The 22,351-nt window shown below is 42.4% G+C and overlaps 1 protein-coding gene across 3 annotated transcripts in view; it reads left to right on the forward strand.

The window, feature by feature from the left end:
- Nucleotides 1–440: 440 nt before the first annotated feature.
- The window catches only part of CACUL1 (CDK2 associated cullin domain 1), a 93,852-nt gene continuing 71,941 nt past the window's right edge, over nucleotides 441–22,351 (forward strand). For all 3 annotated transcript variants that reach the window (XR_012160069.1, XM_073354238.1, XM_073354239.1), the window contains exons 1-3: nucleotides 441–971; nucleotides 13,549–13,675; nucleotides 22,016–22,118. Coding sequence is in view for 2 of the 3 variants with exons in the window: in XM_073354238.1 (XP_073210339.1) it covers nucleotides 650–971; nucleotides 13,549–13,675; nucleotides 22,016–22,118 (552 nt within the window). In the remaining variant the exon portion in view is untranslated. The remainder of the gene's footprint in view (nucleotides 972–13,548; nucleotides 13,676–22,015; nucleotides 22,119–22,351) is intronic.

The raw sequence follows: 22,351 nt of genomic DNA on the forward strand, positions 1-22,351 counted from the left end.
GGGGAAATCACAAAGCCAAGCCCTTCCCTGCCAGAGAGCCCACCAGCAGATGGCAAACAGGGAGTCTCCCCCAGAGTAACAATGTCCCCATTTGGAAAAAAAGGGGGCACCTTCCCCAAAGAAAAGGGGGTTCCCTCCCCAGAAATGAGTCTCCCTTCCCCACCCCTCACAACAGGAAGAATGAATTTCCCTGACATGCGGGGGTCTTTTCTCCTGCACAGGGTCTGTCCCTCAATTCACAGCGAGGGTACCGCCCGCACCACCCCCGATGTGAGGCTGAGCAACTCGCCCGCCCCACGCCTTGGCCCTTTGCCTATGGTGTCATGGCGTCGGGAACAATGGCCGCGGGCCACGTCACGTGACACAGCCTACCGCCTCCCTGGCCCGGTAAACTACGATCCCCATAGCGCTCCGCGGCGGCACTGGGCGGAGGGTCCGCTTGAGCCACCGCCGCAAAGTGCCGCGGCTTTGGAGCGGCGTCCTTTACGGCTGAAGCTTGAGCTTGCTTTTCCGCAGCTTTGCCCTGCCCTCCTGAGCCGGAGGTTCCGAGCCCTGGGATGTAACGTGCAGGATGGGAGGTCGGTCTTGAGCTTCCCCCCGCCTCGCCGCCCCCCGCCGGACCGAGCGGGGCCCCCCTCCCCCGGGCAGGATGGAGGAGGAGAGCATGGAGGAGGAGGGGGGCAGCAGCTATGAGGCCATGATGGACGATCAGAACCATAACAACTGGGAGGCCGGTGTGGATGGCTACAGGCAGCAGCGCCCTGCGGGCCATGCCCAGGCCCCCCTCGGGGACAGGGCCCTGCAGCTGCCCGCGGATAGGAAGGGCCACCGGGGGCAGCCGCAGGAGGAGGAAGAGGCCCAGATGGTGCCCGAAGCCAATGGCCTGATGAAGGGCTGTGACTCTGCAGGGGCTGCTGGCAAGGGAGGAGCCGTCGCTGCTGCCACCATCAACACCTCCACCTCCAAGTTCTGTGAGTGACAGAGCCTGGCCTGGCCTGGCCCGGCCCGGAGAGGCCTGCACCCCACCCCGAGAATGCCCTGGGTCCCACCAGCTTCCCACACATACACCCTGTGACCAGGCGGCCCTGGCCTGGAGTCTGTCCCTGTGTCGCCCCTGGCATACTCTCACTCTGCGCCTGGGGTCCCCAGCCTGCCCTTGTGTTACACGTGCTGTGTCCGGGGCCTGGGAGTCTACCCTAACTGCCACTGCCCCACCCCTTCTGTAAAACGGGGCTGAAGCTGGGACTTCGCTTGTGTGTCTGAGCTATGCTTCCCTCCACTTCCTGGAGTCTAGGCTGAAACTGTCCTCTCACCCACCATGTGTTTGCCCTTCTCATCCTGCTGCTTAGCTAAAACTGTCACTGTCTTTCGCGCCTCCTTCCCTTTGAACACTCTCTTTCCCCCACATGCCTGTATGGGCCTTGAGTCCGTTCTCAAACTGGTCCACTTCCCTGATTATCTCAGCCCTTGCCTGTATCTGAACTAAGAACAAAAATATTTGAATGGTTGACTGAGTTGGAAGTAGAAAGCATCCCTTCGCCCTCATGCTTCCCACTTGCCTCAGAGCTGGGACTTCCCATGCTGCTTGGCTACTCACCTGGTGGGCTCCAGGTAGTTTGGTATCAAGTATCAGGTTAGCCGTGTTAGTCTGTGTCCACCAAAACAATGAGGAGTCCAGTGGCACCTTAAAGACTAACAGATTTATTTGGGCATAAGCTTTCGTGGTTAAAAAATCCAGATGCAGTTGCATCTGAAGAAGTGGCTTTTTACCCACGAAAGCTTATGCCCAAATAAATCTGTTAGTCTTTAAGGTAGTTTGGTAGATTCAGAAATATTTCAGAAAGGTCACAATGGAATGGTCATTTCAGCTTCTTCTGAATGAAATTTATGAATTCTGCAAGAAATCTTGAAATTTAATTTTTCATTCTGTTTTGGAACAATTTTGTTAAAAACAAAATTTCAGAATTTTCTGTGTAATGTGAATTCCAGTTTTCAGACAACTCTGTTTTTTAGGTTTGAGGGTGAAGGAACTGCTGTGTTTGCTTTTGTGTTGTGTGGGTCTCCTAAAATATAGATCTGTCATTAAAATGGCAGATTTCTTTTTTTAAGCATATTTGAGCATTTGTTCTCAGAGCTCCCATGAAATAGCTATGTACTAGTAGGTATGCAGACCTTCACTTATCTTCAGAATTCCCTTATCCAGTACTGCTATGTAAAAACTAGTAAAATGGTTTAATCAAAATATTTATGAAATCACGAACAAATGTTTGGTTTATTAGAACTCCTCAATGTGATCATCAGTGGTTCTCAACCAGGGGTCTGAGGCCCCGTGGGAGGCCATGAGCAGGTTTCAGGTGGTCCTTCAAGCAGGGACAGCTTTAGACTTGCTGGGCTCCATGGCAGAAACCTGAAGCTCCACCACATGGGACTGAAGCCTGGTGCCTTGAGCCCTGCTATCCGGGGCTGAAGCCGAAGTCTGAGCAGTGTAGCTTTGTCGGGGGCCCCTGTGGTGTGGGGCCAGGTAATTGCCCTGCTTGCTACCCCATAACGTTGGCCCTTGCTTTTATATGCAGAAAAACAGTTGTTGTGGCACAGGTGGGCTGGGGAGTTCTTATAGCATGAGGGGGCTCAGAAAGAAAAAGGTTGAGAACCCTGTGATAGATCATCTTGGCCTATGACAGATAAACGTTGGTGGTATGTGTACATGAGCAACATAGATCTTAGCTTCTGCAACTGCTGCTCAAATGGCATAGTCTATAGAGGCACTGTGATCTGAATGCAGGGCCAGGAACTCCTTTTGTTTTAATTTTGGCTCTGACACTGACTCTATTCTTGGTCTTGGATAAACCATTTAATCTCTCTGCCTTAGTTTCCACATCTGAAAAATGGGGATAATAATTACTCCACAGGTATGTTCTGAGGATGTTTTGAAGAGATAAGTGTGTGGGAGTGAGGAGATGGAAGAGGAGGGACAACCCAACAATTTCTCTCCTGCCTTCCCCACCTCAGCAGCAGCTTACTGTCTAAACCAGGGGTTCTCACAACAAATGTTTTGGTGGCCTCAGAGTGTGGCCACTAACTCTTGCTGGTGGCCACTCTGACAATTTTTCCTAAAATATTTTAGGAAAAACAAATAAATATGCACATATACACGTCCAAATCATTGTAATTTATTTATGCAGTAGGAAGGTGGTAGGAAATAGAGCTCCCCATTCAGTACACCCAGACTTTGCTTCTATTCTTGTGCTCAGTGTGTGTCATGGAACAGGAGTCCCTCACCTTGCTGGGGAGCTGCCAGGCCTGTTGAACAGCTGTGGTATCTAAGGCAACTGTAAACAGCAGGTGCGGCCCCAGGCAGGGAAAGTGCCAATCCATCTCTCTGTTCCTGCCTCCTCTGGTGCTTCAGCGAGAGCCCTCCGTGGGGAAGGTGGGCTGGGAACTCACCAGCCACCGGTGGAGTCCCAGGCTTCCTGTGCCCCAGCTGGGTGGGAGCAGGGGAGATGCCCAGGGGAGCGCCCCAGTGACCGAGTGCCACAGCTGCCTCCACTGACAGGAGCTGCCTCCGACACTGGCCCCACTTGTTTCCAGAGGTGCTGCCCAGAGCCCCCAAGGAGGTTGTGCAATGCAGGGCACCGATCCCCACTGGCAGCGCCAGCGTAAACACCAAAGCAGTACATCTCGCTGCCCTTGGTAACAGCTACTCAGGAGCAACAGCTGGATGCTGCAGGGAGGGGCTGCTGCTTTGCCAGCACCTCCTCTCCCCCCCCCCCCGCCCCCATCCCACTCTGCCCGTGCTTTAGAGGCTGTCATGGCTGCAAAAAAATCCACCTTTGGCAGCATTTGAGAAATGCTGGTCTAAACTACTCTTCAATCTTGCAGTTTTAAAATACATACAGGAGGTCAAATCTATTTTAATATATAAATGATATTCTGGTAAGGTTGGTAGACCTAAAACTAGATAGACTTGATGTTGCATATTTAATTTCACATTGTCCTCCTTTTGTTCCTATAAAAGACTTAAAAGAAGTTACTTCTCTGTTGCGAGTTTTGTTGTACATCGCCAGATAGATGATTCTAAACCTAATATTTATAGAAGCTGTTCATTTTATAGTGTTTTTTTCCTAAGGTCATTAGAGAGTCAGTTCATGTTGTTTTACTTAAAATATTGAGAACTTATCGATTGTGTTTGTAATCAGATCGTAGGATAATTGTAGAGAAAATGGGTAAAGCGCAGTTTGCATCAACGCACAATGCGGCTGTAAACTGTTTTAAGTTTGGCTTTAGCTCTGCTTGCAAACATGGCTAATATGGATTTGTTGCTCAGCTTAATAAATCCTTGTTTGGCAGTGCAGATAGCAGCAGGATGATTGAGATATGCTGATGTATGTTTACCCAAATTATGTAAGAACTTAATTATAAAGCATTCTGTGTTCATTTTTCTGTGTAAGAAATCCATTGATGTAGACAAAAGTTTGAAATTTACTCTTGGTAAGCATTTTGAGTAGTGAGTGGGAAGTAGTGGTGTGTAATGCAGCCACAGAATGGATTCATAATTTTGCTACGTTATGCCAGGGTATAGCTGGGGAAAAATGCCATTGGACATTCTTTTAACATTCTGTACTACTTTGTTTAAAAACAAAGGACAATGGGGAATGGTCATCATATGAAGAGCAGCAATTTCTACAGGTAAACTCTTCATACAGTATATGACAGAATGTTTTCCAAAAGCATTCATTCTTAGAACTAATTTGTTATAGTTGTGAATGGTGATTGCAAGAGGAATACTAGAGTTATTTTTATTCATACAACAATAAAAGAAAAGTATGAGATGCAAGGTGTGCTTGGATACAGGTGAGTCGCATCATACGTGCATTTAACTTAAGCAAATTCAACTATATGCGCTCTGCAAAAAAAAAACAAACAAAAAAAACAAGATACCTGTAAATAGTGTGGGCGATTCCGCCCACCATTCCACTCAATGAGCTTATGCCCTGGAGTGAGCGTGAGATGGGAAACTTGAATCTGCTGTTCCCTCAGTCAGTCTCAGTTCCCGCATGCCTCTCATAGTGTGAGCATCTCGCCACGCTGAGTGTGATTCTAGTGTTTAAAGATACTGTACGTATTTTTCGTACAACATGGCCCCTAAACGCAAGCCAACTACTTCATCTGGTGCTCAGCTGAAGAAACAGCGATCTGCTCCAGTGCTGGAGGAAAAACTGGCTGTGTTCGACTTAGAGACGGTATGTCGGTCTCCAACATGGCACGTAAATATGGCCGCAAAGAATCTAGCATCAAGATTAGAGAGAGAGAAATTCGTCATGCTGTGGCATCAAGTGCTCCAAAAACTGCTAAGATGACAAGCCAGATGCATGATAAGACTTCAGTGAAGACTGAAAAGGCATTAAACTTATGGCTGGAAGACATGAACTGTAAACGTGTTCCTATCGATGGCAACACGTTGCGAGAAGAGGCTCTTAGCCTCTGTGTGCTGTTCAAACCTCCCACCAAAGAGGGACAGCCTTCTGATGAGAAGGAATTCAAAGCCAGCCAAGGCTGGCTTAACAGTTTTAGGAACTGCTTCAACGCAAAAACGTACAGACTACCGGTGAAGCTGCATCTGCCAGTGAAGAGGCAGCAAAAGCCTACCCTGAATAATTAAAGAAAAATCGTAGAAGAAAAGAGCTATCTTCCGGAACAAGTTTTTAATGCTGATGAGACTGGGCTCTTCTGAAAAAAAATGCCCAACAGCACTTACACTTCGAAATCAGAAAGACAAGCCCCTGGCTTCAAAGCAGCTAAAGACCGTGTGACTGTGTTGTTTTGTGGTAATGTGGCTGGGCTTACTCTACAGGGCTGCAAATCGCCGTGCCCTAAAAGACAAGAACAAAAATCTACTGCCAGTGTCCTGGCAATTAAATAAAAAGGCTTGGGTGACGTCAGCAGTATTTTTGGATTGGTTCCACAAGTGTTTCATTCCAGAGGTCAAGCTGTACCTCGAAGAGAAAGGACTTGACTTTAAAGTGTTGCTGATTGTAGACAATGCTCTTGGCCACCCTGTGGCACTCTGGTTTGCGCATAACGATGTTGAAGTCGTCTTTCCCTCCCCCAATATCACCTCCAACCAAGGCGTGATTCGCTGTTTCATGGCCACGTACATGAGGTTTACGTTCTCACGGATACGTAGCGCTATGGATGCCGGTCCCAATCTTAATGTGATGGAGTGTTGGAAGTCCTTCAACATTGCCAATTGCATCACTTATATTAAACAGGCAATGGATGCAATCAAGCCTGAAACAGTCAATTTATGTTGGCAAAACCTATGGAAAGAATGTGTGAATGATTTTAAGGGTTTCCCGACCATTGACAAAGAAGTGAAACTCATTTTTCAGGTGGCCAGGCAAGTGTGTGGTGATGGCTTCGTCGACATCCTTGAGGAAGAAATTGAAGAATTATTTGAGAGCCACAGAGAAACGTTGACTAACGAAGAGTTAGAGGAACTGATAAAATCGTCTACAGAAGATGAAGATGATGATGATGACCAGGAAGAGCCAGCAAGTTGGAATCTTCATAAATTTTCTGAAGTGCTCCAAGCAGCGAAACACTTGAATGATTTAATTTCTGAATATGATCCCTCTATGGAACAAAGCCTCAAAATCACACATAGTATTATGGACGATTTGAGACCATATCAAGAAATGTTTGAGCAGCTCAAGAGACAACAGCGACAGTTGCCGATCACCATGTTTTTCAAGAGAAAAACAACCAGCAGCAGATGAGACTATGCAATCAACTTCTCGAGCTGAACCAGAGCCAACCACTTCGTCTATGACTCTCCATCACCTCTGTCTCCTGGGCTGACATCAAGCCCTGATGACCCCCTGTAATTACCCACTGTAATTAAAAATACAGTACTGTAAAATTATATTTTGCATATATACTCTTTATTATTTACTGTCTACATTATACATGTATACATATTACTGTACAGGGTTGTATACACAAGACCATGTACAGTATACTGTACTTTATGGGTGATTTAAGGGATTTTTAAGGGTAATTTTGACTATATACGTGATTTTCGCCTTATGTGCTAACTTTAGAACCTAACCCCCGGGTAAGATGTGACTCCACTGTGTATTGGTATATTTGAATGACACTATCTAGCAGGCTTTGCTAGTTTAGTTGGAATTCTCTCAACTATGCTTTGCAATTGCCTAGAATGCAGTTTCTTCCAACTGGCTCTTCCTGATCTGAATTACCTAAGACCTATTAAATAGGACTTGCACTGTAGTTAAGAATAAAGATTTACATTACTCTTGGAGGCCCTGTGCAAACCAGTTTCAGTCAAGCTTTCACCTCTCTCATTTAACACTGCTGATTAATCTTTCTGCATTTTCAGCTTTCCCCCTCTCCTCTTATGCTGACTTTGTTTTGGAATAATGCACTTCACAAATCCACATGGACTGTGAGACCTTTGTGAACATCAAAAGACCCAGAACATATGATTTAGCATTTAGCCATCATGATAGTTTGCAACCACTGTTTGGATGCTCTTTCTGAGAAGGAGTGGGTCCCCATAGGTGATTTAGAAACTGTAATCACCTTGCATTCATGTCCATGTTAACTCTTTCAGTTTTTCCTTTTAAAATTTCTTCACTTGCAGGATCTATTAGTGGATCTGTGAATTTAAATCTGTCTGGAGGACAGTGTTTAGGGACAAAGTGCTTCAGTCTTTTTTTAATTTGTCACTTTGTGCTATACAGGAAGTGAGGTTAGCATAAAAAGAACTTTGCAGATTTCTTATCAATTTCAAGTTTATTTTATGACAATTAGTGATTGCTCTTTGCTGCTTCTTGGCATTTGGACTGCTTCTGAATGAAGTTGATGTGAAAGAGTTCATGGAAGGCCTGGAACGTGAATATTTTTTGGCAGTATTTCAGTTATGACCGTGACATTGAAAATGCTTGTTGCAGTATAAAACTCATCAGCATTCTGCTTTTCCACTTTAATAGACAACATTTAATTCACTGGCACATTTGACTTTAGGCTCTGAAGAAACTGAATGCTCATCTCAAAAAGTGTAGAAAAATTCCTTTTATCTTGCTACTTTTCAAATCTTGGCAAAGTTTACAATTTACCTGGGAGGAATTGTTTGGTTTACTTCTGTCCCTTTAATCACCAGTTTTCTATCACTTGTTTCAACAGTAGTCATAGTGTGTCAGATAAAATCATACAGTGATAGCTGGTAATCAGTAATTTGCAGTATTGATCAGCAGTTTTCACATTTAGTATGGTTTGAATGTGAAATAGCCCCGGGATGAATACAACACTGAAAAATAAATAAAAGGTTGCCAGATTTATGTAGAACCACGTTATCAGCTGCCCTTTGGAGAATTGTATAGCTCATACCACACCAGAATTTTCTTCTGATATTTTAGAATGTTTTCACTTACAGATTGAAACTGGAGCCTAATGATGGTGGTGGTTTAAAAACAAAATAAAAAGCAAAAAACACTTACTTTCAAATATGTGCGATATTCATAAACAAATGGAAAAAATACAAATTATTACCCTAAAAACTCACTGAGTTGATCTTCCCACCCCCATCCTGCCCTTGCTCTCGATAAAACCGTTTGTGCAAAATCTTGATGTTACCCCTACGGAACTGATCATCAGGCAGTATTGTGCTAATTCAGCATTTATTTGGTGTGAGTAGATATGGGTGGGAAGAAAGGGATGTGATGTATATGAGAGCAAGAGTTCTTAGAATTCTGGAGAAACTTATTTTTTTTAAGGGAAAGAATAAAATTAGCAGGAATTGGACAGTGCACAGTCCTTGGACCGTTTGATATATAAACATTTTGGTTGGCTTCAGTTGAAAGCTGTGTGGTGGCAATCAAGTGCACTTTACTCCTGAATGGACTAAATAGGGTTTGTAATAGCTTTCTAATTAAAATCTACTACACAATACTCCCAGAATCTATAGGTTCTAGCCAGTTAGTACACTGCAACCGCTACCTCTGTCAGAGGGTTATTCATAAAAGTGTCACTTTACCCCTGCCCTCTTAAAGACTGAAACGGAATAGGTTTTCAGGTTTCTAGTGCTTAATTCTTTGTGGTGCCACAAAAAAGTTGATAGGACTTATCACTCCATTTAAAAATTGATTCCATGTAGTTCCAAATTAGTTCTTAGGTCACTCGATCTCTTTGTCAGGGTAGCATAGTTAATTACACTCAAATCTACACGAGGATTTGGACTAATATTTAGTGTTGGCTGCATGGAGGCATTATTTTTTGGATGAGACTTTAAATGAAAGTCTCTTCTTTCTCTGGTGACCAAACCATTCTTTTTAATACAAGCAGATTAGGCTGTCCAAAGCTACATGTAAGGTTTTGTTGAGAACAGCTACCCAGATACTAGACTATTATGAGTCTTAGGGCTAGATCCATAAAGCAGTTTAGGTACCTAATTGCCACTTTGAGCACCTAAATCCAGAAATTAAATCCTCAACCCCCCTAGTCAGCTGCCACCTAACTATGTAGGTGCCTAAATTCCCACCTGTAAAGTTCCCATGACACCTAAATTTCTGTTGCTGGCCATGTACACAGCTGCCTTGGTCCTGACACCACTGAGCAGTTTGGTGATTAAGCCTTGGAGGATGCTCAGACTAAATATTTCCCTGCCTGTCTCTCCTGCAGGGCCAAATCCTGTAGACATGTTCCCAGGCATCCTACTGGATCAGGCCATGCATAAAAATCCAAGGAGAAGGAGGTGGTCTCTCTGTTATGCACAATAACCCAGGGGTTAGAGCATTCACCTTGGATGTGAGAGACCTGGGTTCAGGTCCCCCCCCTGTCTGATTTGGATCAGGCTCTTGAACCCAGGTCTCCCACCTCCCAAGTGAGCTCCCTAAACACTGGTGTGGGTATTATTCTGTCAGGTTGAAGCTGTTCCATTTTGTATAAATTACTTAAATAGTCCTTGTGCCAGAGAGAGCGAGACTGATTCTCTAGCGCAGTGGTGGAGGCGTTCACCTAGGAGGTGGGGATTTGAACTTGGGTCTTATATTCCAATGACTATTTAATTATTTATATTGCTCTCCTCAGTGTTTGCTGTTGGCTAGCTTAGGCGGCTCCCCACTCAGCTTGCTGGCTTTTGTGGATCCCATTCTTAGATGCCTCACGTTCCCCATGCATTGCATAGGGAGCTTGGGTGCCCAGCTTGGGGCCGTGGATTCCACTAAGTGACAGGGCACCTAAATGTTACATATTGTAATGCTGAGTTTGTCCCCTTTGTGGCTCTAGTCCTTAATGTCATAGATAACTTTTACTTCATTGATTTGCTGGAGTAGAGTGGCGTGCTGTCAGAACGAAGGTTTAGCTGTGGCTAAGGCAGGCTACAATACTCGATAGGCATGCTATGTACACTGCTGAGTGTCCTAAAGCCTCTGGTGTCCATCCATTTGCAATGAACAGAATGTATAACAAATATTAAGCAAGGGTGAACAAATAGTTTTGCCAAGATGGGCTGGCAGTATAGCATTTTAGTGTTATACAGTCAGCAAAACTGCTGAATCTGAACTAAATGTTATAAGAAGAAATATGTAAAGTACCATTCTACTGAGAAATCTTTTCAATTCAGTTCTGCTTTTGATGCTGCTATTCAGACACTTGCTTGACTCGCACCTCTTTCCATGCCCTTTGTATCTTTCTTTTCTTGTGTTTGTCTTCTTTCATGTTGCAAGTTTTGCCTGAAATCCTCTCCCTCTTGTTGCATTAAGCTACCATGCTCCCTTCATTCAAATCCCAAACTCAAACATGTTTAGTTCACTAATCCCATCAATGTTAATCCACCAAAGAGAGTAGTGATGCTATATTTAGAAAAGTATTTAAAATATCTTCATGGTTTCTGACTATATCCCTCTCCAAAATGTTGTTTGAATTTATATTGTCCATTTAGAATGTGAGCTATTTGGAACTGAAGCAGTCTCTTCTTGTGTTCTGAGGAGCATAGAATATCAGGGTTGGAAGGGACCTCAGGAGGTCATCTAGTCCAACCCCCTGCTCAAAGCAGGATCAATCCCCAACTAAATCATCCCAGTCAGGGCTTTGTCAAGCCTGACCTTAAAAACTTCTAAGGAAGGAGATTCCACCACCTCCCTAGGAAACGCATTCCAGTGTTTCACCACCCTCCTAGTGAAAAGGTTTTTCCTAATATCCAACCTAAACCTCCCCCACTGCTACTTGAGACCATTACTCCTTGTCCTGTCCTCTTCTACCACTGAGAATAGTCTAGAACCATCCTCTCTGGAACCACCTCTCAGGTAGTTGAAAGCAGCTATCAAATCCCCCCTCATTCTTCTCTTCTGCCGACTAAACAATCCCAGTTCCCTCAGCCTCTCCTCATAACTCATGTGTTCCAGTCCCCTAATCATTTTTGTTGCCCTTCGCTGGACTCTCTCCAATTTATCCACATCCTTCTTGTAGTGTGGGGCCCAAAACTGGACACAGTACTCCAGATGAGGCCTCACCAATGTCGAATAGAGGGGAACGATCACGTCCCTCCATCTGCTTGCTATGCCCCTACTTATACATCCCAAAATGCCATTGGCCTTCTTGGCAACAAGGGCACACTGCTGACTCATATCCAGCTTCTCGTCCACTGTCACCCCTAGGTCGTTTTCCGCAGAACTGCTGCCTAGCCATTCGGTCCCTAGTCTGTAGCGGTGCATTGGGTTCTTCCGTCCTAAGTGCAGGACCCTGCACTTATCCTTATTGAACGTCATCAGATTTCTTTTGGCCCAATCCTCCAATTTGTCTAGGTCCCTCTGTATCCTATCCCTGCCCTCCAGCGTATTTACCACTCCTCCTAGTTTAGTATCATCCGCAAATTTGCTGAGAGTGCAATCCACACCATCCTCCAGATCATTTATGAAGATATTGCACCAAGCTTCCTGCTCAGATAATAATACAATTTTGAACAGATCAGTTCAGATTTGGTAAAAAACGTGCTATGTATTGTATTGACTATTTGTGTCTTTGGGCTAGTTGGAACTTGCGTTCAAGCTCCCTGTGAGCAAGAGCTAGCAAAGTGGTTCTACTAATGCAATACACTATGCATTTTTGAGGGAAAAGGTGTTGTTCATTCTAGAACAGCTGGAATTGTTCCATGGGCAGTTAATCAAGCTTCCTTGTCTGAGAAGAGAGAGCTTTAATTTCAGATGTTAGGGGCTTGACTGTGCCTGTGTGGATGCCCAAAGTGTGTGGGGAAAAGGACACAAGGAACAAAAGTGGGATGGTGGTTGAGCTCAGTAGTATATATAGTCCTAGGTACTTCTGTCCCCCATTACCATAATATCTGAGTGCATTACAATCTTTAATGTATTGCTTCCTGCAACATCCCTGCTAGGTATGGGTGTACTATGCTTCTCTTATAGAAGGAGAACTAAGGCACTGAAAGATATAGGGGTTGTCTACATGGTGCCTTATTTTACACCCCAGCCAGTGTAGACTAATATTCACTGGTGTGTTGTGCACTAACTGGCTCATATGGCCCCTTGCTGGCATGCACAAAAAGTTGCCTAGTGCGTGTTAATGGTCTACATCAACACACACTAGGGAACTTTTAGGATATGTCTACACTGTTTTAAAACTGGTGGCAGTGAGTGTAGAGACTTGAGCTCAGGCTATGGCACTAAAATCAGTTGCATAGATGTTCAGGCTTGGGCTGGAACTCAGGCTCTGAAGCCTGGGGAAGGGGTGGGTTTCAGATCTGGAGCTCCAGTCTGAGCCCAAATGTCTACACAGCTTATATTTAGTGCTGTAGCATGAGTCAGTGTTTAGATTTGGGGTCAGAGACTTGCCACAGATTTTGAAACACAGAATGGACATGAGTATGAGTATGCACCAGCAGGATCCACAGTGGCCAATTAATACACAATATGCTGGCACACATTGGAATTTACACTACAGTTAGTGTGGACTAATGCACCATGTAGACAAGTCCTAAATTGTCGCTGCATTGACCCATGAACCTTGTAGTCAAGAGTGTTGATGGTCCATTGTAAGATGGTGTGGTTCGCATACCAGTTGAGAGGGAGTGTTCTGGGAAACTGATGCTCCCAGCCTACCCTTGTTCTTCTGGTGTGGGAGAGCTTAGTGTTAATCTTTAATTCTGGTTTCCCACACAGTTACATAATTTGTCATATGCTAAGTCACTGAGCCACTTTCTGTTTTTTTCATTTTGTCATTATTGGAGCTTCCAGGATGGTGATTTTCCCTTTCACAGCAGAATTGGTAACTCTTTTCTGGGGCCACAAAACACTGACTTAGCAACTTTTTCATTTGTAAACCTCAGATACAAATTAGGGCATAACCTCTATTGTGCAAGATGGGTGTATCCTGACAAAAATTAAATGCAGTTATTCATAGGGAGTTCTCTGCCTGCTTATCAGTTGTGATCTTAAATTGCTGACAGTTCACCAGCCTCTGAGTACCTCAGCTAAAAGTGCAGTAAAACACAGTTTTGTCTTTTTTTTTTCCTTACAGTAATGAATGTTATAACCATTGAAGATTATAAGAGCACATATTGGCCAAAGTTGGACGGTGCCATAGATCAGCTTTTAACTCAGAGTCCTGGTGACTACATCCCTATCTCCTATGAACAAATATACAGGTAAGGAACCCTTTAAGTACTACGTAACTTCCTTTCAGTTGAACTTATGTGTAAAATCCTCCCTTACAAGCTACATATGTTATTGATTTTGTTTATTATATAAAATGCAATCCATTTACTACTCATGTGGTTAGAATGGGAAAAAATAAGCTGTAAAAATATCCTTGCATCTTCTGTCAGGGAATACATGCATTTATGCTTGATCTACGTAGAGCAAAACCATGATCATCTTGAATAAGTGAAAACTATAAAAATAAAATACGGTGCCCCTACAGAATTTTGGTATAATACACCCAGAAGTGTGTAACGCACCATTAATTATGGCAGTTGAGGGAGGCATCATGGTAAGAAGTTGAGTGAATGCCTCAAGTAACCTTTTAGGGTATGGTTACACAGCAAAAAAATCCCCATCTTAACAAGTCTTGGGGCCTCTGTCAACTGACTTGAGCTCGCCCTTCAAGGCTAAAAGTAGCAGTGTAAACATTCAAGCTTGGGCTGGACCCAGGCTCTGAGACCCTCTTCCCTCACCAGGCTTCAGAACCCAGGCTCCAGCATGAGCCGAAATGCTTACATTGCTATTTTTGGCCCTGCAGCATGAACCTGAGTCTTTTGACCCAGGTCCTGAGTCTCACTGCTGTGGGTGTTTTTTTGCTGTGTAGACATACCCTTAGAAGCCTGATCCTGCAAGGTGCTAAGAGTCTCCTCTAGAAAAGGATTAGTGATTTATATTTCTAAATTTGGGATGAAAGGGAGTTTTTGCCCTGTGGGTGGCAGCTATTCAGGGAGTCGGAGAAAAGCTGGTGAGGAGAGATGCAGCTGCTTTTATTGGGTAAGGGGCTGACTCTTGCTAGTGACACCAGCAGATTAAAGCCACCTTCCATGTTCCTTAGCAGAGGACTGGGTTCTAAGCATGGGTGCCAGGAATGCAGTCCTATTTCAGCTCTATTTCATGAGGCTTATGGCCTCTCAGCTCTTGTCTACTGCCCCCGCTTGGACATAGCCTTCCACTTCTCCATCCCCATTTCCCCAAGCTGGATCCTTAGAAAAAAGAGCCAGATGGGGAAAATTAAATTACCTGCCACATTGCATCTAGGGCACTGCCTGTTGCTGCCTTACTGTTTAATAAAAGTATTTATAATTTTTCAATAATTACAAAATTAATCACCTCTACCCTGCTCTTCTCTCCCGCTGCCCTGCTCTTAGAAAATGCTCTCCTCAGTCTCTGGACTGCAACATCTGTATCAAAAATTAAGAGGGATAAGTTCACTTTAATTCATTAGATGGTAACTGAATCTTCATTCTTTAGAAGTAACAGGTGTTCTCCCCATCTAGAAGTCTCAAATGAGCACAAAGCCAACAATAAAGACAAGCTTAGCACCTACCAGCATTGACCTATGATAAACAATAAACACAGCAAATCCAGACCATTTTTTCCCCCAGATAATTAGACTAACTCTTTACTCCTTTAGAAATAAAAATAATTGGTTTATTGTTTATAGATTTGGAGAGGAAAAACGGTCTTCTGGTTAAGGCACTGGACTGGAACACTTCTGAATGAATGATATATTTTCATGAGAAACTAATCATAAGGATAAATAATTTTAAATTGCTCCCAAAGGATTTTAGTCTCAGAAGCAACAATTAGTATTCAGATTGTGATGGTGCCTACAGGTCCCAACAGAGATCAAAGCCTTAGTGTTCTAGCCCCCATACAAACACATAGTAAGAGACAATTCTTATCTCACAGAGTTTACAAGCTAAATAGACAGGGTAGATCAAGCATAGGGGAAAGAATATATATATAATATTTTTTATACTGACACACAGAAAAATGAAGAGACAAAGTGTTGCAGGAATTCAGTAAGAGAGCCAGGACTTGAAAGCACATCTCTTGTTCCAGTCCAGTGCCTTAACCAGAAGACTGTTTTTCCTCTCCAAATCTATAAACAGCTACGCATCTTTATCTTTCTCGCTGTCTGAGAAAGAGATGGGAAAAACAAAGACCTTCTGGACCTTAAAACCTAAGTTGTACTAAATAAAGTAGCCAATCCTTCTCTCACACACAAAGTACTTACATAAAGTCTGCCTATACACTGAATATTTTTCCTGTATCCCTGAGGAGTTAAAAATAAGACACAATCTGTAGAGAGCATCTCTCAGAGGAAGAAAATCTGAGGTAGACGGATCAGTTGTACTTCTAGTACTTTTTATAAGCTCTCTTTAAATCTAATTAAAAATTAGAATTTCAATCACCATTATTCAACAGTAGAAAATTTACAAATCTCAGATTATTTTCCATTCAGTTATCTTCTAATTGTTCTATTTGGGGAGTTGATAATCTCTCATTGAAGTGTGGGACTGTGCTAAAAGGAACATCAGTCTGGTAAAATTCTCTTTCAGCTTCCTTAGAGTGATATCAGAGCAGTGGTGACTCAGACTCAGTCTGCACTTGGGAAGTGAGAACAGGATCTGAAAATGGGAAATAAGTTCTAAAATAGAAGTCTTCAAATAAAAACTTAAACACACACACCTATATTCATATACTAACATTGTCTAACTATAGCTGTTTAACTACATAAAGGATTGCAGAAATTCAGGGCAGGAGTAGATATAGCAGCAATTCAAAGTACATTCCTGCAAAATGTCACGTAGAACTTTGTAAAATTACGTACTATTTCAAATGAATCAGTCCACTTCACTTATTGTGGGAGTGGCCACATATTGTGCTGTGTCTGAACAAATAAACCCCACAGCCATGTGCTGTCTTTATCTAAATGTCAGTTTGACACAACCAATCTCATCTGCCTTATTCTGTCTCCATTTCTCTTCATCCAAATTACAGAAATGTTGTTTCTGACATTAATGTATTATATGATATGTTTCTACCTGGTCATTCCTTCTTTAGACTTTATGCTAGAAGATTGAACTCCTCGGTATGGAGGAGTAAACATGAGAAACTATAGGGAGTTGAGTTGAAAACCAAGTATATGTAAGAGGAGGAGGAGCAGTTTTTAAGAGACCTGTTGGATAGGGAAGTTGCAGTGTAGGTGGCCACTGGAGGAGCCCTAGAAGGGGATGGACAGATGTGTTCTATAGTAAAAATTGTTGTCATACTTTGTAATGTTCTGAAGGAGCTATTAGTCTGTCATGACAATTCTACCAAAATGCGTCTTCAGTGGCCTGAGAGCATGACATAGTTACTGAGTGGGCTTCCCTTTTTTCACCTGTGAAACTGTGGGGTTAATTCCTGACATTTCACCAGTGTTATTGAGTTCTTGGAGATCTTATCCTATGATTCATTGTGTGATCCATATTGCATGTTTATTGGCATTGTTAGCCTCTGCTGAGGGGGGACGGATGGGACGACGACAAAGAAAGGAATTGGAGAGTTGTATACTCCTGAGGGCATTCTGTGCCAAAAAATTAAATTCTGCAACAAAAATAAAAATAAAAATTCTGCGCACAACACCCTAGGGCCCTGCCCCTCCTTGCCAGGTGCACCAGGTGTGGACGGGCAGGCTCAGCAAAGCAGGATCCAAGTGTGGAGGGGCTTGGTGTGGGGGGATCCAGGTGTGGGTTGAGCAGGTTCTGCGTGGGGCAGTCTGGGTGTGGGTGGCTCAGTGGGGTATCCGTGTGTGTCTGTGGGGATCTGGATGCACAGGAGCTTGTTGTGGGGTTCTGGGTACAACAGTAATGGGACGCTGCAGGGGGGTCCAGGTGAAAGTGGTTGGGGCTCAGCAGGGGGGATCTGGGTGTGGGGGGGATAGAGCTTGAGTATGGGTATGGAGGGCTCAGTGGGGGGGCCAGATGCTGGAGCAGTGGGGCTCAGTGGGGTAGGGATCCAGGTGCAGCTTCTTGGGGCTCGGTGGGGTGGGGATCAGGATCTGGGTGTGGGTGGCTCGTCGGGTGATCCAGGTGCGGGGGGGGTCATTGTGGGGATTCTGAATTCGGGAGGGGGTGAGGCTCGGTGGGAGGGTCTGGGTATGAGGGTGTCTGGATGCCTGGTGTCATGGGCATTGGGTGGATGGGGGAACAGCTCCCTGTACAAAGATCCCTCCACCTGCAGATGAGGAGCGATGGGCGCAGGAAGCCCGGGAGGGGGAGAGGGGGTTGGCAGAGCTTTCTGCAGTCGGGGGAGAAATCTGGGGGTGGGTCTGACTCGGCTCCGGATGCTGTGCAAGGGAAGAAGAAGTCCCTTCCTCCCCAGCCCAGCCGGGACTAGCAGTTGAACCTGGCGCAGGGTAGGAGCCACCAGCCGGGTCTTTTCCAGTCTCTCCCTCTGCCCCACAGTGATTTACCTCTCTGCTGGCTGCCCTGGGCCCCCGAAACATACTGCTGGGGAGGGTCACATGACTGCTCTTGTGGCTTCCCCGTGAGAAAGGAATTTTTCTGTGGGGAAGCAAAGAAATCTGCAGGGGACATAAATTCTGTGCATGCGCAGTGGTTCAGAATTCCCCCAGGAGTAGTTGTAGTCAAGATTTTGGGTACTTCAGCAGAGGTGTACAGAAGGTCGTTTATAGTTTGGCTTTAGTTCGTTATAAATTTGTATTGTAGTAGCACCTAGAGGCCTCAAATAGGATCAGAACCCCATTGTGCTAGGCACTGTGCAGACACACAATAAGAGGCAGTCCCTACTGCAAATTGTGTGCATTCTAAATGGATAAGATGGACCAAATGTGGGGAGGAGAAACAAGGGCACAGAGAGGTAGTGACTTGCCCAAGATCATACAGCAGGTCAGTGGCAGAGACAGGAGTAGGAACCAGATTTCCAATCTGCTGCTCTATCCATTAGTCCATGTTGCCTCTCACTACTAGAAGGATTAGTAGTAGTATTAACTTTCAAAAGAGCCAAATTCACATAATTAAAAAAATACGCAAATTGTATTAATACAACAGCAAAAGTTTTTGGTAGGGTGGATTGATTTTTAAATCATCGATTTAAATCAAGTAGAAAGCCTTGATTAAAATCAATTATTTAAACCAACTTTTCCATTTGTATGTTAATTATTTTCTAGAGAGAGGTGCATTCTTATTAGTTAATATAACCATTAAAACATGTTTGTTTACAACTAAATGAGCCTTTGTGCTAGAATTGATACATCTTTTTGCTACCGAGGAAGCAAAACTGTATACATTTATAACTATATACATATTTAAGCAAACATATAGTTTAATATGTTCAGATTAATAATTGTACATTTTTAGTTTGTTAGAAAATGGAGAATGACATACTGATTTACTAGATAATTAACTTTGTGCTCATGATTTGTGTCAAGTTATATTAAGATGGTAACTGAAATTTAATTAAACACATGAATTAGAGTAGAAAACTTACTTTGATTAAACAAAACAACCTTAAATGTTTTGGATATATAAACTTCTCTTATCAAAACATGTTTTAAGTTTACAGCTAAATGATTTATTAAACAGAGGGATAAACTGTAGTAAGTGAATTAAACTGATTATTTTCAGGTAAGCCTGGGAAAATTTTCAAATATGCCTAAATGAAAGTGGCTGAAGCTTATGTTCCTACTCTCATAGGTCTCTTGAAAATGACAGTCTCGGAAGTTACATAGGCTTGACCTATTGTGCCATTTTTTTAAAAGCTTGACCTCAAAAGTTAGATATTTCCCCCCTGATTCTTTCATAATATAGAAAACCAGCCTTTAACTCAAAGTTTGATAGAGGCTCATGGGTTCAGTATATTTTATTTATTTATTTAAATGTTTTAGGAGATTATAATAAGTTTAGCCCTTAACGTATTTTGTATTAAATTCAAATTTCATTTTAAACAGGTTTATTTTTAGAAAGTAAGAACTTATAATTTAAATAACAAACTAAAAATATCCCATTTAAATTAAAAACCTGATTTTTAATTAAAAAAAAATTAGGACTGTTAAGCAATTAAAAAAAATAATTGTGATTAACTGCACGATAAAAAATTAATTGCAATTTATCACACTGTTAAACAATAATAGATTACAATTTATATAAATATTTTGACTTTTTTCTACATTTTCAAATATATTGATTTCAATTACAACACGATAGAGTATACAGTGCTCATTTTATATTTTTGATTACAAGTATTTGCACTGTAAAAAAGCAAAAGAAATAGTATTTTTCAGTTCACCTAATACAAGTACTGTAGTGCAATCTCTTTATCATGAAAGTTGAACTTAGAAATGTAGAATTATATACAAAAAAACCCCCTGCATTCAAAAACAAAACAATGTAAAACTTTAGAGCCTAAAAGTCCACTCAGTCCTACTTCTTGTTCATCCAGTTGCTCAGGCAAACAAGTTTGTTTACATTTTCAGGTGATAATACTGTCCACTTCTTGTTTACAATGTCCCCTGGAAGTGAGAAGAGCCATTCACATGGCACTGTTGTAGCCAGTGTTGCAAGATATTTACATGCCAGATGCGCTAAAGATTCATGTGTCCCTTCATGCTTCAACTACCATTCCAGGGGACATGCGCCCATGCTGATGACAGGTTCTGCTTGATAACGATCCAAAGCAATGTGGACCGTAGCATGTTCATGAGTCAGATGCCACCAGCAGAAAATTGATTTTCTTTTTTGGTGGTTCGGGTTCTATAGTTTCCACATCAGAGAGTTGCTCTTTTAAGACTTTTGAAAGCATGCTCCACACCTTGTCCCTCTCAGATTTTGGAAAGTACTTCAGATTCTTAAACCTTGGGTCTAGTGCTGTAGCTATCTTTAGAAATGTCACATTGGTACCTTCTTTGTGTTTTGTCAGATCTGCAGTGAAAGAGTTCTTAAAATGAACAACACATGCTGAGTCATCATCTGAGACTGCTATAACATGAAATATATGGCAGAATGTGGGTAAAACAGAGCAGGGGACATACAGTTCTCCCCCAAGGAGTTCAGTCACAAATTTAATTAACACATTTTTTTCACGAGCCTTGTCGGCTTGGAAGCATGTCCTCTGGAATGGTGGCCGAAGCATCAAGGGGCATACGAATGTTTAGCATATTTGGCACGTAAATACCTTGCAATGCCGGCTACAAAAGTGCCATGCAAATGCATGTTCTCACTTTCTGGTGAGGTTGTAAATAAGAAGAGGGCAGCATTATCTCCTGTAAATGTAAACAAACTTGTTTGGCTTAGCAATTGGCTGAACAAGAAGTAGGACTGAGTGGACTTGTAGGCTCTGAAGCTTTACATTGTATTGTTTTTTTGAGTGCAGTTATGTAACACAAAATCTACATTTGTAAGTTGCACTTTCACAACAAAGAGATTGCACTACAGTACTTGTATGAGGTGAATTGAAAAATACTTTTTTTGTTTATAATTTTTACGGTGAAAATATTTGTAATAAAAATAATATACGCTTTGATTTCAATTACAACAAAGAATACAATAGATATGAAAATGTAGAAAACATCCAAAATATTTAATAAATGTCAATTGGTATTCTTTTGTTTAACCGTGCAATTTAAACGGCAATTAATTATGATTAATTTTTTTTGAGTTAAGTGCATGAGTTAACTGCGATTAATCGACATCGCTAAAAAAGGTCAATTTTTAATCCACCCTATATTATGGCAAAGGTAAGCTGTGTCTAATCTTCGACGTTTCTGATTAGCTTAGGGCATGTTCTTGCTGCACGTATTGTAAGTATTTGTTTTATTACTGCTTACGTATATTTCTAATCTGTAGTTTTGTTGCCATGGGGGAAAATAAAATCTTTTAAAAGAACTAATGGTGATGATTTGACTTAAACCAACCAAATCCTAAAATGAGCAATTAAGGTACCATTTATGGTCTCTTGACTTCACGTTTCTGTGAAGATGTGGTTTTATGTCAAAAGTCTTAGACCAATGGACGGCGAATTGTAATATGCTCTAATTCTGAGGCACTCAGCCAAGTTTTATCTGTGGCAATAAATTTTATGTCTTTTGATGGTTTAAAACCAATTGTTTTGCTATTTTTATTTTTATGACTGGTTGCAGTGCTGTATATCTTATATACTTAATGTGGTAACTTTAATGCTGTGTATGGAAGGAGAAACATACAAAGTGTACTCCTGACAGAATTACCAATGTACTTAGAAGTGCAACCTTACTTCCTAGACAGCATTAGGTTCTGATCCTGTCCTGAGCTCCATTATGGTGGGTCTTCATTGAGGTCAATGGGGATCCATGCTGAGATTTCAAGATTGGGGCCTTGGTCATTGGCTTAGTGTACAAACTGTTAAAGCTTCATCTTGTTGCCCTCTAAGTTGAGATTTAAAGCAATATTTTAAATGTTCACTGCCCTCCATTGCAAACTGTTGTAAATTCATCATTGTTCCTATATTTGTTTCTGCAGTTGTGTGTATAAATGTGTATGCCAGCAGCATTCGGAACAGATGTATAGTGACCTAATAAAAAAGATAACTAACCACTTAGAGAGAGTCTCAAAGGAGCTGCAGGTAAGAAGCTGCACAATCTAATTTTGTTGTTTTCCTGGGATCTGCCATTGTACTGGAACCAGCATTTAGAAGGGGTTGCTATCAAGACTAGTGCCTGCAATTCAGTAAATTGATGCATAATTAACAGACTGCGATTTAGACAATAACGCAATTGTAGGTAAGGTTAGATTGTACAGCACTGGTTTACACTTGGGAATCTGAACATAATATAGACCACAAATGCATCAAGCAGT

Source organism: Lepidochelys kempii, chromosome 7, assembly GCF_965140265.1.
Source record: "Lepidochelys kempii isolate rLepKem1 chromosome 7, rLepKem1.hap2, whole genome shotgun sequence".
NCBI lineage: Eukaryota > Metazoa > Chordata > Testudines > Cheloniidae > Lepidochelys > Lepidochelys kempii.